The following is a 15,731-nucleotide window of genomic DNA, read 5'->3' as shown; positions in this document are numbered from 1 at the left end:
CTGTTCCACTCTGCTGGCCCCAGCTATGATCTGGGTCTTGGGTCAGGGAATGGGCTATCCTTCCAAGTGAGAGACCAGCCCCCACCCCCCCCACCCCCCGTAATGTTCGCGTCTCTCCTCTCCTTCAGCTGCACATCGCTGGGGCCAATGGATACCTGCGGGCAGCCGAGCTCCTCCTGGACCATGGTGTGCGCGTGGATGTGAAGGACTGGGATGGCTGGGAGCCCCTGCATGCAGCTGCCTTCTGGGGACAGGTAGTTGTCACCCCGGGGCTGTCAGGGAGACTAGCGCAGGGTCAACTGCTATCCTTTGGGCTGGGAGTTGGTTCAAAAGAGCAAAAGACTCACTGAAGGTGTTGACTACGGCTAGTGTGTAGGATATGAAAAGACCTAAAGCATTTGCAAAAGTTGCATCCTAACAAGATGATATTCCAATTTGCCAAATTAGAAAACTCCCCTCATTTCTGCCTTGAGTAGTTTCTCCGTATGTTTCTCAGATATAAATCTCTGATTGTAGCTTTCACCGTTCCTCCTTAGACACTTGACAGCTCTGGAGTTATAGCCAGACTCCTCCTGTCCCTCAGTATGGTCCAGGCACACTGGAGGAGGAGGGGTCAGGCCCCTTGCATTTGCCTGGATTCCTGGCTTTATGGGGCGGAGCCTTCCTTGGGAGTCAGCTTTGCCCCACCATTCTTTGGGTCACATCCTAAGAAGCTGTGGACACTCTTTCCACCTCCTAGGCTTTCTGAGCTGTGGGCAGGAGGGAACTTGGGCCTCTTTTTCCTGTGTTTCAGATGCAGATGGCAGAGCTATTGGTGTCCCATGGGGCCAGTCTCAGTGCTAGGACGTCCATGGATGAGATGCCAATAGGTAAGGTCAGCACAACACCTGGTACATACATAGGCACTCATCAACTTTTTGATGAGTAGAGGATAAAGGAATGAATATATGGTTGGATAGATGGTGGGCTGGTGAATTAGCATGTGGATAGATAAATGGATGCGTGAATAAATTAATGGTGGTAGATTAATGGAGGGATGGATGGGTAAATGGATAAATGCATGTATGTATGAATATGAGTAAGAGGATGGGTGGGGGAGTTCCCATTGTGGTCATCGGGTTAAAAACCCAACTAGTATCCATGAGGATGCAGGTTTGATCCCTGGCCTCACTTAGAGGGTTAAGGGTCCAGCATTGCCACAAGCTGCAGCATAGGTTGCAGATGCAGCTCAGATCCCAAGTTGCTGCAGCTGTGGTGTAGGCTGGCGGCTGCCGCTCCGATTCAGCCCCTAACCTGGGAACTTCCATATGCCTCACATGTGGCTGTAAAAAGAAAAAAAAAAAGAGGATGGGTGGGTAGAGGATGAATCTATGGATGGATGACTGGTTCAACAAACAGGTAGATAGATGAATTAAAGGATGACGTGGATTGAATGGGTGGGGATATACAGTCTCAGCATCTTTTCATCATTTCTTCTTTGGGCTACATGGACTGTCTGTTGATACCTCTTGTGTCAGTGAAGAATTGATGACTCCTTTTAGAAGCTGTCAGAGGTGTCTGAATCTTTCAGTCACAGCTGGGAATTGGGACCATGCATAGAACTTTGCATGGGACCTGCTTTCCTCTTCTTCTTCTTCTTCTTTTTTTTTTTTTTTTGGTCTTTTTGCCATTTCTTGGGCTGCTCCCGTGGCATATGGAGGTTCCCAAGCTAGGGGTCGAATCGGAGCTGTAGCCACCAGCCTATGCCAGAGCCACGGCAACTCGGGATCCGAGCCGTGTCTGCAACCTACACCACAGCTCATGGCAACACCGGATCCTTAACCCACTGAGCAAGGGCAAGGATCAAACCTGCAACCTCATGGTTCCTAGTTGGACTCATTACCACTGAGCCACAACGGGAACTCCCTGCTTTCCTCTTCTTACACTCTTCTCAGGGTGGGGTTATCGCCCAGGAAGTGAGACTGTCACTGTTTTCTTCCCTCCCCCATGCCCCAAAAGATGTTGGGAGTTTTCGGTGGGTTGGGATGGTAGTTCCCCTGGTCTGGAAGGCCCTCAGGGGACACAGGCCCCTGTACTGTCTCCCCGCCCCACAATGGTCTCCTCTGCCCCTTCAGACCTGTGCGAAGAGGAAGAGTTCAAGGTCCTGCTGTTGGAGCTAAAACACAAGCACGACGTGATCATGAAGTCCCAGCTGAGGCACAAGTCATCCTTGAGCAGGAGGACATCCAGCGCGGGCAGCCGCGGGTGAGTCAGAGGCAGGGCAACCCCGGGTGCCCCCGGAGGCTCCGGCCCGTGGCGCCTGGACGCAGCCTCTCAGCACCCGCCCTCTCCCCTCAGGAAGGTGGTGCGTCGAGCCAGCCTGTCCGACAGGACCAACCTGTACAGGAAGGAGTATGAGGGGGAGGCCATACTATGGCAGCAGCGGAGCGCAGCGGAGGACCAGCGGACGTCCACCTACAACGGGGACCTCCGGGAGACGCGGACAGACCAAGAGAATAAGGACCCGGTGAGTGCCCGCCTCCGGCCCGGCCCTGGGGTTCACTGCCACGGGAGGGGGCCAGGGCTGAGCCTGGCGTTGCTGCTCCAGGTCAGCGCCTTCAGGGGGCGGTCGGCTGGCGGGTGCCCTGAAACAGCTGGCTCCCGTCTGATGGGGTGGCTGCTGTGGTTAATGAGACACGTGAAGAGGGTGTTGGAGTCCGAGCTGGGAGATTTGCACACAGTAGGGACACACAGGTACCAGGGAGCACGTGATCGGCACGTGCCTGCTTGGGCTCCAGCAGAACTAGTTCTGAGCTTCCCAGAAGGGAGATTTCGTCCGGCAGCCACCCTGGGAGAAAAGAGCCCAAACACTTCAGGAGGGGAAATAAAACAAGACGCTGAGAATTGTTTACCGGAACACATCTGGTTGGAAGAAAATGTCTGAAAAAACGGAGTGAGGTGCTGACAGGACATCTAAGAAGCTGGCTCTAGGAGTAGCCAATGGTCCGGGCATTAAACTGCTTTCCTAAGAGGATGCTGGCTTGACACAACAGAAACGTACTGTCTGCCAGTTCTGGGGGCCAGAAGTCTAAAAATCAAGGTATCGACAGGGTTGGTTCTTTCTGGGGGCTCTGAGGGGAATCTGCTCTGTGCTGCTCTCCTAGCTTCTGCTGGCTCAGGCAGTCCTTGGCTTTTTGCTGGCATGCCTCCACCTCTGCCTCTGTCTTCACGTGGTCTTCTTTGGGTGTGTGTCTGTGTCTCTGTTTTCTCTTAGAAAGACACCAGTTAAGGAGCTCCTTTGTGGCACAGCAGGTTAAGGATCCAGCCTTGTCACCATAGTGGCTCAGGTTGCTTCTGGGACACGGGTTCACTCCCTGGCCTGGGAGCTGCCACATGCCGTGGGTATGGCCAAAAGAAAAAAAGAAAGAAAGAAAGACACCAATCATTTGGATTAGAGCCCATCCTTAGCCAGTATGACCTCATCTTAATTGAACTGATTACATCTGCAAAGACCCTACTTGCAAATACGGTCACACTCAGAGATGTGGGGTGGACATGAGTTTGCAGTGGGGGAGGGGTCACTATTTGACTCAGTACCAATGCACTCTAGGCACTGAGGTCCATGCGTGGCTTCAGTCTCATTGAGGACAGCAAGCGAGTTTGGGGCCGGAGCAGAATTGCTGGAGACAAAATGAAGAGGCTGGGAGTTGTGGCTCAGGGGAAATGAATCCAACTAGGATCCACAAGGATGCGGGTTCCAACCCTGGCTTCACTCAGTTGGTTGGGGATCTGGCATCATTGCTGTGATTGTGGTGTAGGCCGGCAGCTATAGCTCCAATTCAACCCCTAGCCTGAGAACTTCCATATGAGGCCCTGAAAAGAAAAAAAAAAAAAAAAAAAAACCAGAACAAAGAGGCTGACCATACCAGCAATTGTCTGCCATTTTGGTTCTTCCATTGCATGATGAGCAGCTGAAAACATGTCTCGCAAGTATTGCTTGGGAGGGAAGCAAAATGACTAGCTGCCCAGCATGCCCACCTGTCTCAGTGGGACCCTGCTTCCCCATGTGAACAGGGAGGTCACATGATGGCTTGTCCATTGAAGAGAATCCCCAGCAAAGCACTGGGATGGAGACGTACACACGGAGCTTTTGTTCTGTGGGACTGGGAGAGAAAAGGGTTATAGATCGAAATCAAATCATATTTCAGATGCCTCCCAACTATGCAGTAATTTTTTTTCTATGTTATTGAGGCGTAACTTGTATACAGTAAAGTATACAAATCTATTTTTTAGTTGAAGTGTAGTTCATTTACAATGTTGTGTTAGTTTCAGTAGCATGGCAGAGTGATCCGGTTATACATATATATAGGGATTTTTTTAAATATTCTTTTTCCTTATAGGTTATTATTAAATATTGAGTATAATGGAGTTCCTGTTGTGGCTCAGCAGTGATGAACCCAACTAGTATCCTTAAGGATGTGGGTTCGATCCCTGGTCTTGATCAGTGGGTTAAGGATCCACCATTGCTGTGAGCTGTGGTATAGGTCACAGACACAGCTGGGATCTAGCATTGCTGTGACTGTGGTGTAGGCCAGCAGTTGCAGCTCTGATTCAACTCCTAGCCTGAAAATGTCCATGTGCGGCAGGTGCAGCCCTAAAAAAAGAGAAAAAGATGTGGTACATATGCACAATGGAATACTGCTCAGCCATAAAAAAGAACGAAATAATGTCATGTGTAGCGAAATGGATGCAATTAGAAATTGCATGCTAAGAGAGATAAGCCAGAAAGACAAATACCATACGATATCACTTATATGTGGAATCTAAAATATGGCACAAATGAACTTATCTACAAAACAGAAACAGAATCACAGACATGGAGAACAGACTTGCAGTTGCCAAGAGGGATGGATAGGGAGTTTGGGGTTAGTAGATGCAAATTATTACAGTTAGAATGGATGGACAATGAGGTCTTACTGTATAGCACAGTGTCCAGTCTCTTGGGATAGAAATGATGGGGGATGATTTGAGGAAAAGAATGTACATGTATGTTTGGTTGGGTCACTTAGCTGTACAGCAGAAATCGACACTCTAAATCAACTATACTTTAAAAAATATCAAAAAAACCCCCAAAACAACGAAAGCAAATGCAGACCCTCAGATGAATGTACAGAGCATTTCTGTCACCCCAAGAAGCTCCTGTGTTCCCTCTTCCAGGCAGTCCTCCTACCCCAAAGGGAGCCACTGTTTAACTTGGAGCTCTAAAGGTTAGTTTTGCACCTGCATCTGCATATGAGTGCATTCAGGCAGGCTGTGGTCCCTTTCGTGGCTTCTTTGTATCTGTGAGATTCGTCCACATGGGGGCACTCAGCAACAGTTCCTTCTTTTTCATTGCTCTGTAAAACTCTATTAATTAAATAGAGTACAATCTATGTGTCCATTTTCCCACTGGTGGATATTTAGATTGTTTCCAATTTACAGCTATTTGGAATAAAGCTGCTCAGAACCTCCTTGTATGTGTCTTTTGGTGGACACAAGCACTGTTTTCTGTAGGGAATACTCAAAAATAGGGAGGAGTCATGGGGTAGACAATACGTACCTTTCCTAGATCCTGCTAAGCAGTTTTCCAAAGCAGTGGTACCTGTCGGGTCTCCCATCAGCAGTGGAACACACCTTTCTTGCCAACCCTTGGTACAGTCAGTTGTTTTGTTTTTAGGGCCACACCCACAGCATATGGAAGTTCCCAGGCTAGGGGTCTAATTGGAGCTGTAGCTGCTGGCCTACACCACAGCCATAGCAGTGCCAGATCCAAGCCACATCTGTGACCTACACCACAGCTCTCGGCAACACTGGATCCTTAACCCACTGAGCGAGGCCAGGGATTGAACCTGCAACGAATACTAGTTGGATTCGTTTCCACTGAGCCACGTTGGGAACCCCCAGTCAGTTCTTTTCATGTGAGCCATCCTGTTGGGGGTTGCTATGTAGCTCACAGTTTTAATTTTTTCCCTGATGGTGGATGATGTTGAACCTTTTCATGTGCTTATTGGCCACCTGGTTATCTCTTTGTGCTTTATCTGTTCTTTAGCCCCCTTTTCTTGTTGGATTGCTCTTCTTTTCCTTATCGATTTGTAGGAGAGACTGAGATTCTTATAGAAGTTCTCAGGGAAGCAGCCCTTCCTCCTCCACGTCTGCTTTGTCCCTGTGTTTGTTCCCATCTCACAAATGCCAGGACTCCCAGAAGTGTTCATTGATGTGGAGTCGCATAAAGCCTTAACCCTGCAAGGAATAGTGTGGGAAAATGGCTGCAGGAGACCAGCCCGAGTTAGGCCTGGGTCTGTTGTTAATTTCTAAGAATTCCTCATCAAGGCTGCAGTTTGTATGAGGTTGGGGGAAGGCAGCCTGGTGGGCCGCTTGGCCTCAGGGGCTGGAGAAGAGAGGCTACAGACATGGCATAGCTAGAAGCAGGCTGTCCTCCTCCTCCCGGTCCCAGAATCCTGTCCCAGGAAAATTCTCAGGGACCAGGCCCCTGTCCCAGCCCAGAGGAAACAAGGAGATCACAGGACGCAGCTACAAAGCTCAAAGCCCCTTCCTTTCCCATTCATACCCCTTTCAAGGCTTTAGGTGCTAGCAAGGCTGTGATAGTCTCTAAGATAGGGAAGGTCCAAGTGTGGTGTCAGCATCACCTGGGAACTTGTTAGAAATGCAGGTTTTCAGGCTCTACCCCAAATGTACTGAATCATAAACCCTGGGGCTGGGGCCCAGGACTCTGTTTTAACCAGCCCTCCAGAGGATTCTGATGCATGTAAGCATTTGAGAACCACTTATCTAAGGGATGAGGGAAGATTTGCTCATCCTGACTCCCAAGTCAGGTTGCCACTAAGGTCTGTGCTGTTAGCCCCCAGGGCTGGCTTCGGTATGTAATTTTGGCAGACCTGGCTCCCTGGGAGCAGGCACAGCACTGATAAGACAGCTTTGTCTTTTCACCCAGTGGATCACTATCTTAACTGTGCAAGAAATCACTTGGGGAGATGTTTTGCTTTTGTTTGTTTTTTTTTTTTTAAACCTGATGTCAGAATTCCCGTCATGGCTCAGCGGAAATGAATCTGACTAGTGCCTATGAGATGCAGATTCGATCCCTGGCCTCGCGCAGCAGGTTAAGGATCCGGCGTTGCCATGAGCTGTGGTGTAGGTCACAGGCGTGGCTCGGATCTGGCACTGCTGTGGCTGTGGTGTAGGCTGGCGGTTACAGCTCTGATTTGACCCCTAGCCTGGGAACCTCCATATGCCGTGGGTGTGGCCCTAAAAAGACAAAAAAAAAAAAGCATGCTGCAATCCCAACTGATTAAATCATAATCTCTAGATTTGCAACTCAGGCATTGTATTTATATATTTTTTTAATTAATAGACTTTTTTGGAATAGTTTTAGGTTTACAGAAAAATAAGTGGGACGTATGGACAGTTCTAATATGTTCCCATTATCATGCACCCCCCCCCACATAAACATCCTGTTTAATGCAGAAGACATGTCATCACTGATGAGCCAGTATTAATACATTGTATTAACTAAAGTTCATAGTTTCCGTTAGGGTTCACTTTTCTGGATGTACATTCTATGGATTTCAACAAACATATAATGTCATGTGTCCATCATTAAAGTGTCAAACAGGATATTTTCATTGCCCTAAAACTCCCTGGTATTCCCTAATCATCCCTTCCTAACCCCTGGTGATCACTGATCTTTTCGCTGTCTCCATAGCTTTGCCTTTTCCAAAATAGTATTGAGTTGGAATCATACACAATGTCGCTCTTCAGATCGGCACTGAGTATGTGTTTTGAATCTCCCAGATGATTCCAATATGCGCTCAAGGCTGAGAACCAGTGTCTTCGATCCCTGCTGCCCAAATTCTTGGCAGGAACTTGTTAGAAATGCTGGAATTCAGGTCCCAACCCAGACCTAATAAATCAGAACATACATTTTAACAAGAGCCTCATATGCTTGTGAAAATTTGAGAAGCACTGATTTAGAACTTAAGAGTATGACGTCAGTTTGTCTGCAGAGTTCAAAGGAAGCCATTGAAGAGAAGGAAGAAACACACACATAAATGGAACATTATGGAACGCATCCCTCCCCTTACCACATTTTAACCCAATTAGATCTTTCTTGGAGATCTTTCCAAGAAATGGAGGTTCTTGGAATGGCAAGTCAGCACAGAGAGAATGCCTTCATTTTTTTCAACCAGCTGCAGGACAGCCTAATAATACAGGTACTTAACATAATGTCCCACCGGCCTGATGATGGTGTTCAGGCTCCCCTGAGGGAGTCTGTCTGTGATACAAAGTCCTAGAAATGGGCTTTCTGGTGCAAAGTATACATTTTTCTTAAATTTTTTTTAGTGTATGATGTGACATTGTCCTCCAAAGAAGTTGTGGCAGTTAACAGTCCTATTTATTTCCCATGCCCTTGATTGCACAGAATAACAAACTTTAAAAGTATTTGTCAATATTTACACTTTTATGTCATTAACTGTTAGTGAGATAGAATATCTTTCCAACATTCATACACTATATACATCTACATTTTGCTGTGGTCTGCATATTAGTGTCCTTTGTCTATGTTTTCTGTCAGGTAGCAGATATCTTTTAAATGGACACTTTTTTGGGTTCATGTGTGTGTGCGCATGCACGTGTGTGCGTGTGCATGTGCCACGCACGTCGCAGCATGCAGAATTTCCTGGGTCAGGGATCAAACCTGCACCACCACAGTGACAAGCCAGATCCTTAACCTGCTGAGCCACCAGGGAACTCCCTAAATGGACTTAAAATTAAAAAAAAAAAATTTTAAGGCCACACCTGTGGCATAGGGAAGTTCCCAGGCTAGGGGTCAGAGCTGCAGCTGCAGGCTTATGCCACAGCCACAGCCACGCCAGATCTGAGCGGCATCTATGACCCATGCTGCAGCTTGTGACAATGCCAGATCCTTAACCCCAGGGATTGAAGCTGCATCCTCACTGAGACTAGGTTGGGTTCTTAACCTGCTGAACCACACTGAGAACTCCCTAAATGGACTTTTAAGAGCTCTTTATAATTTGGAACTTAAGCCCATTTTCTGCCATACAGGTTATAAATATATTCCAGTTTTTCATGTGTCCTTTGACTCTGTTTATGATGATTTTTGCTCCTGTCAAATGTATCTACCTTTTAGTTATGGTCTCTAGGCAGCTGCTACTTTTAATGCTCTCATTACTCGGGATTGCTGAGTGTAAAAGATCTCTGGGTAGGAATCTCCCCCATCTGGAGTGGAGACATGCTGGGGCTACAGAGGAAGGATTATAAGAGATCAAAAACCCAACTAAAATTAACTTACACGTGAAAGGAAGGCATCGGCTCATGTGTCTGCAAAGTCTGAAACCAGCTGAATCCATGTGCTCAGAATGTGTTGTCAGGATGCAGTCTCTCTGTCTCTGTCCCTGTCTTTTTAACGTCAGCTTCCCAGCCAAGCAGACCCTTTGACGTGGTGTCTCGCCTGTACATCATTTTTACCACTTCGGTTCCTGCAGAGACAGAGCTGCTCTTTCCCAGTTGTTCCAGCGCAGGTCCCAGGGATGAGTTTCACTGAACCAGTTTCAGTCAAGAACGCATCCCCAAACCAATTCCTGCAGTGAGTTTGTTGACCGGCCAGCCTGGAGTCATGGTCTATCGCCCGGAGCAAAGATGGGAATTGGTCAGCTCTGTAAAAACCCATGTACTAGTCAGGTCCCCAAAAGAAAATAGAGGTCTTGGTCCCCAGGCAGGGAAAACAGATAAGGACAGGTCCAATCATGCCCGCAGCAGAGGTGCAAGTGGGGCGTGGGTTCAGATCCTCCAGCCAGCTGGTGACGTTGTCCTTCCCACCTTCAGAACCCCAGGCTGGAGAAGCCCGTGCTACTCTCCGAGTTTCCTACCAAGATCCCACGAAGTGAAATGGACGTGCCTGTGGAGAACGGCCTCCGGGCTCCGGTCAGCACCTACCAGTATGCGCTGTCCAACGGAGATGTCTGGAAAGTGCATGAGGTGCCCGACTACAACATGGCCTACGGCAGCCCTGGCGTGGCCGATGCCACCCCGCCCTGGAGCGGCTACAAAGAACAGAGCCCCCAGACGCTGCTGGAGCTGAAGCGGCAGCGGGCTGCAGCCAAGCTGCTCAGCCACCCCTTCCTGAGCACCCACCTGGGCAGCAGCATGTCCAGGACGGGCGAGGGCAGCAGCGAAGGCAAGGCCCCCTTGATCGGAGGCAGAACTTCACCGTACAGCAGCAACGGGACCTCGGTGTATTACACGGTCACCAGTGGAGACCCTCCGCTCTTGAAGTTCAAGGCCCCCATGGAGGAGATGGAGGAGAAGGTCCACGGCTGCTGCCGCATCTCCTAGTCTCCATGGGATGGAGGCGAGAGATGCTTCGAGGGAGGGTCCCTGGAATCCAGGCCAGCCCAGCAGTCCTGGCTGGGGAGGCATCACAGGTGGCTTCAGGGAGGTGGGCTCTGCTTTCCAGAGGAACACTGACCCCACCTCTCAGCCAGTTGCCCATAGCATCACCACTTCCCACAGTTCTGCTTCCTGCTGCATTGTCTGCCATCAAAACCAAGGCCCAAAGTGGCTTCTGGACTCATCCTGCTGTCAGATTTTGGGAGGGCGGGCTGGGGTTCCAGTTCTGTTGTTGGTAAAGGCTTCTCTGGACTCGTACTCACATATCACATACCAACACATACACACACACACACACACACACACTCAACATGTGTAGGGATGACATGGCTGGGCTTATGGGAAGCAAGCGAGACTGAGAATTTGTGGGCTCTTCCCAAGAGGGTAGGGGTTAGGACTCAGAGTTTCGTCACCACTGCCCACATGGCTTCAGTGGGGGAGGGGCCTGCTAAGCTGAGACCCCGGGTCCTGTCCTGAGTCCTACCAGGGCTTGGTGTCCTCACCCACATCTGGTTCAGAGGGAGCTATGCACCCACATGGGGTGGGTGAGACGGGCAGAGGCCTGCTCCCCACAGCCTTGCCTGCGCCAAGAGCCAGTGTGTGACCACCCAGGGGCCAAGGTGGGAAACCAGGTGATTCCATTTCTGGAATAACCCAGATCATATTTTGCTCTTGGATGGAAGCATCAGCAAGTGGAGGGGAGGGGGAACAAAGTCAGTGTTTTCCGAAAGTGCATCTGCTCAAAGAATTCTTTTAGGCTGTCAAACTCCAGGTGGGAGGGCACCGAATTCGCTTTCTTTCATGGACAGCGTCACAATCACTAGGTTTTACTGAGTGGTGCTGGAAAAATGAAGCTAAGTGAGGAGCTTCGGTAGGGAGGGCTTTTCCAGGAAGAGAGGTGAGTTTGTGCTGTCAGTTTCTGCCAATGTCTCTAGTGCCCTTTGACAGAGCCCAGTCCCCTGGCCAATCTTGGTGAATATTCAACTGGTTTCAGTCCAGCCCATCTCAGGCAACTGTTCTCAGACTGAGCCATCAGAGTGAGCAGTGGTAGGGGGCTGCTGGATCCGCCACCTCTCCCAGGGTGAATGCACAGAACTCCTGGCCGAGCTTTGCTTTTTCTGGAAGGCTCAGTGAAACAGGTTTGCCAGGTGGCCCTTGTGAGTTCCTGTCTGACCCAGGGGGCCCTGCACCCGCCAGAGTGGTGACACTCCAAGGCTGCAAACCTAAGGGGCCCAAGACCAACCGGCTGTACCACATTCAGGAGAGCAGTGGTCTGGCTGGAGTGGGGTCTTGCCCCAGCTACAGTTCCATAGCTCCAGCCTTTCTGAAGCCGGAGAGGAGGACCTGGGGGTCCGGCTGCCTGCCACTCTCCACTGCATTCGCTCACGAGCCCCTCTGAAATTGTTGCCCAAGAGTTGGCCGCTGTCCATGGGCTCAGCCAAAACCTACCAGTGTAACTAACTAGCGGCAGGTTTGTTTCCTGCTCTGTGCGCCTTCTACTTGTCCTAAAACTACCTCTTTAGAGCTCTGAAGGGGTGCCTGAGGTCCAGATTTTTTAATGTGGGGGCCAGATCTGGGTTCCCTTTAACCCTTTTCTTTCTGAGCCTATGAGAAATTCTCCCTAAGGGACATCTGGGCCAGAAGCTAGGGCTGGAGGAGCCCCCTTGTGCCACAATCCCGGAAATGGGGTCTGCTGTTTGTCCCAGTCCCCCACGGTGCCCCCATGGCTCCTGTAGCCCAGAGGACAGAGAAGATCCCACAGGGCACAGAGGAGCCCAGCTAGATCCCAGGGGGGCTGGCTGATGCTTTACCAAGGCAAGACGGCTGGGCTGGAGAGCAGGGGCCTCCCTCAGGGGAGTCACTGCGCACCTGGTGGCTCCTGGATGCAAGGAGAGTCACAGCACTGGGCTACTCCCACCCCCAGCTCCAGGACAGATCCAATCTAGGGTGGAAAGGCAAGTCGGGCAGCTGCAGACAGGTGTGCATGACACCTGCCACATCCTGGGGTCTGGGGCCAGCTCTCCATCATCTCATCCTATGGCTGGAACAGGGCAGGGATGATCCTAAATACACATACCTTTAGGCTTTAGAATAGTGTTCAGATCAGACACTGAGTGACTTGAGCTATGGGCTGGCAGGTGCCGAGGGAAGCCACACACTCTTAGGAGAGAGCTGTGCAGGTTTTCAGACCTGTTTGCTCAGGGGCCAGAGATTGAAGGCATTTATAGCCCCCTCTGGGCCCTTCTGGCTATTCCCTCCTTCCTCCCTCGCTTCCTGCTTCCTGGGTCATTCCTCTCCCACACAGGCTGTGAATCCCAGCTGATTCCCTGACAGGAGCCAACTGTGGATGCTTGGACATGAGCTCATGTTTTCAGTCAGGGATAAACCATTCCCTTCAAGGACCTGGGGAACGTTCCTTGTGGATCTCCTTGGGGTTGAGGGACAAGCCGGGTCCAAGGCCATTCATTTATTCACTCGTGTGGTTTATTGAGTAGCCGTGATGCACTAGGCACTATGCTCAGTCCTGGAGATAAAGGAGGAAGGAGACTGCTCTTTACAGTTCTCATCCCTTGAGGACCACAGGTATCAGCAGCCCGGTTTGATTCACCTGAGGCAGAAAGACCGAATCCTGGTCCAGCAACCTTTTGCTTTTCTGCTCCCAGAATCCCTAGAGTATGAATCTCTTTAGCTGGGAATTTGCTGACATGGACACCCCTGGATAACATTTGCCATTATATTGAGATGCTAGATCTTGGCTTCCAGGCAGAAACCATCCCAAGTCCATTCAGGGATAGCTGCCTTCAGGCCAGCATCTTTTGGGCACTGTGTAATAGCAATTTGAAGTCAGCGTCTAGAAGAAAAAGCAGTCTGGAATTTGCTGCCAAATGCACCTCAGGTTCTTAAGCTCATTGTCTCTTGCTCATTTTTGCTCATTTATTCCCAAGTCCTCCTGCCCCACCAATGGATAATGGGAGGAAAAAGAGCTTCTCCTTTAACGTTGAAGCCTTTCCTCAAGAGTTTGCCTCTGTTCGTGGCCAATGAGGATCAAGGAGCTGGGAGAGAGCTGGCAAGGTTGACCAGATGCCCAGCTCCCACTTAGCCCCGGGTCTGGTGGCAATTGCTGGCAGATTAAAGGAGGCTACTTCTCAAGCAGTTGCCACATGGCTCCCTGGGAGCTCTGGCCCTTGCTCCCACCCTTTGCCGCAAACAGTTGAAAATTGGTGGCTATCACAGAGAGTGAGTTTCTGGCCAGTAGCTCAGGGAAGCTGAATGAACCCTAGGCCCAGGTCTTCTGAAGACTTCAGGATGTAATTCTCCATCAAGTATGTAGCGCTGATGCAACTGCTCTGTACTGTTTGATCAATTTCAATAGGCTTAGAAAAGTTAGCAGGGGTGTGTGTTCCCTGTCCCACTCACCAGTTTGCTGGCCTTGTGATAACGTGAGACCCTTTTGGTTATCGGTGTCAGATACCTTTTGATCTTAGGTTCTCTCTCCCTCTTGCTTTCCCAGGGCAGAACACTGGGACATTTTCTAGAAGGGCGCTCCTTATAGGAAGCCCAGAGGGACTGTGCTTAACTCTATTGCTATTGTGGCTTGGGGACTGTCTCCCCCCTCCCCCCGCCCCCGCCACATGGCACCTAAGAGCAAAGGGTCATGTGGTCAGTGGGTGACTCCACAGAAGTGACCGCCTTTGCTAGAAGCTCTCCCCAACAGAGTTTCTTGTTGACCAGCTGGCCAGAGGGCCTGCTTCCCATGGGCATTGCAAGTGCGGGGCCTGGCTCTGCACACCCAGGAGAAGTCCGCAGACCCCAGCCCTCCGCAATAATTCACCAGACCAGAAGCCACTGATGTACAGAGAACACTTAAGAAAAATGTATTTTATGTGAAAAAAAAAAAAAGGTTAAAACTCTGTATACTGTATCAGCAGCTTTGTGTAAAAATGGCAATCAAGAGAGTCTAATATATTTAAAACTTTTTTTAAAAAAAAAAAAAAACCTCGCGGATCTTTGATATTGTATTGAAATAACTTCTGGGTAGCTCCTCGCCATGTGGCAGTGGTGGGCCTTGGGTTTTTGAGACCGTGGCTCAACCACATGCCAAAGGGGCGTGCCCCTGGAGTTGCTTCCAGCTGCCAAGGCCTGTGACAGAATTCGCTGTTAAGAGTTTTTAATTAAGATTATTAAATTCCTTTTAATAACACCTGCTTAGTGTGGCTGTGGTCATTGCTGTGAGCTCACTTGAACTATAAGGATTTGCATTTACAAATAGGTGATGTCTGGGATAGAGGGCAGGGCAGGCTCCGGGTGCCAGGCCCCAACACAGAGGGCTCATTAGGTTGCCCACCCCCGCCAGTCCGAAAGAGCTCTGAGGTCCCAGCATGGAGTAGGTATCTTTCTAGACTGCAAGACTATGAAACCTGATGAATTCAAGAAAAGGGTAGTTGAAAAATGACCTTCACTCTGTCAAATGTTTCTTTGGAAATTAACACGGAGCCCTATAATAGCTCCTGTAACATGTATTTCCCACATTTTCAAATGTTTGTCTGATGATATATTTATATGCAACAGGGCTGCCCCTCTCTGCTGTTCTCTTCCTGGAGTTCACTGGCCTGTCCTGGCCTCTTCTCCTGAGTCGTTCTCCTCACATAGTTTACGGTGGGAAGTAAAATACTACATATCACTTCAGGTTATTACAACAATGCAGCAGGTGAGGCAGTGGTTATTCTCACTCTGACCTCAGGTAATGGAGACACTGACCAGCTCTGTGGTTGCACAGCCTCAGGCAGGGGGCCTTGTCTTCATCACATACAGAAGTTCGTTGGTGTCTCAGAAGAGGATAAAAAAAGGTACTCTCTTGGACCTTTTTGCATGCTGGCTGCCAGAGCAGGGACACAGAGAAGGCCCTTCACTTGAGCTTGAAAAACTTCACAAACAGGCCGGGGATGGGGAGAGAGGGGAAGGACAGAGGTATCTTCGCAGCAGTGGACACTCATCCGTTTAAAAAGTATATTGGGGAGTTCCCGTCGTGGCGCAGTGGTTAACGAATCCGACTAGGAACCATGAGGTTGCGGGTTCGGTCCCTGGCCTTGCTCAGTGGGTTAGCGATCCGGCATTGCCGTGAGCTGTGGTGTAGGTTGCAGACGCGGCTCGGATCCCGCGTTGCTGTGGCTCTGGCGTAGGCCAGTGGCTACAGCTCTGATTCGACCCCTAGCCTGGGAACCTCCATATGCCGTGGGAGCAGCCCAAGAAATAGCAACAACAACAACAACAACAATAGCAACAACAAA

At 49.8% G+C, this 15,731-nt stretch overlaps 1 protein-coding gene across 2 annotated transcripts in view; it reads left to right on the top strand.

Moving 5' to 3' along the window:
- PPP1R16B (protein phosphatase 1 regulatory subunit 16B) overlaps window positions 1-14,644 on the top strand; it is a 111,616-nt gene extending 96,972 nt beyond the window's left edge. The window contains exons 7-11 of one of the 2 annotated variants that reach the window (XM_047771100.1): window positions 129-254; window positions 794-869; window positions 2,115-2,244; window positions 2,338-2,506; window positions 9,880-14,644. In XM_047771100.1, the coding sequence (XP_047627056.1) occupies window positions 129-254; window positions 794-869; window positions 2,115-2,244; window positions 2,338-2,506; window positions 9,880-10,389 (1,011 nt within the window). In that variant the 3' untranslated portion in view covers window positions 10,390-14,644. The remainder of the gene's footprint in view (window positions 1-128; window positions 255-793; window positions 870-2,114; window positions 2,245-2,337; window positions 2,507-9,879) is intronic. The other variant, XM_047771101.1, reaches the window with a different exon arrangement.
- The last annotated feature ends 1,087 nt before the right edge of the window (window positions 14,645-15,731 follow it).

Source organism: Phacochoerus africanus, chromosome 3 (genome assembly GCF_016906955.1).
Source record: "Phacochoerus africanus isolate WHEZ1 chromosome 3, ROS_Pafr_v1, whole genome shotgun sequence".
Lineage (NCBI taxonomy): Eukaryota > Metazoa > Chordata > Mammalia > Artiodactyla > Suidae > Phacochoerus > Phacochoerus africanus.
This window is presented reverse-complemented; position numbering and strand designations above follow the sequence as displayed.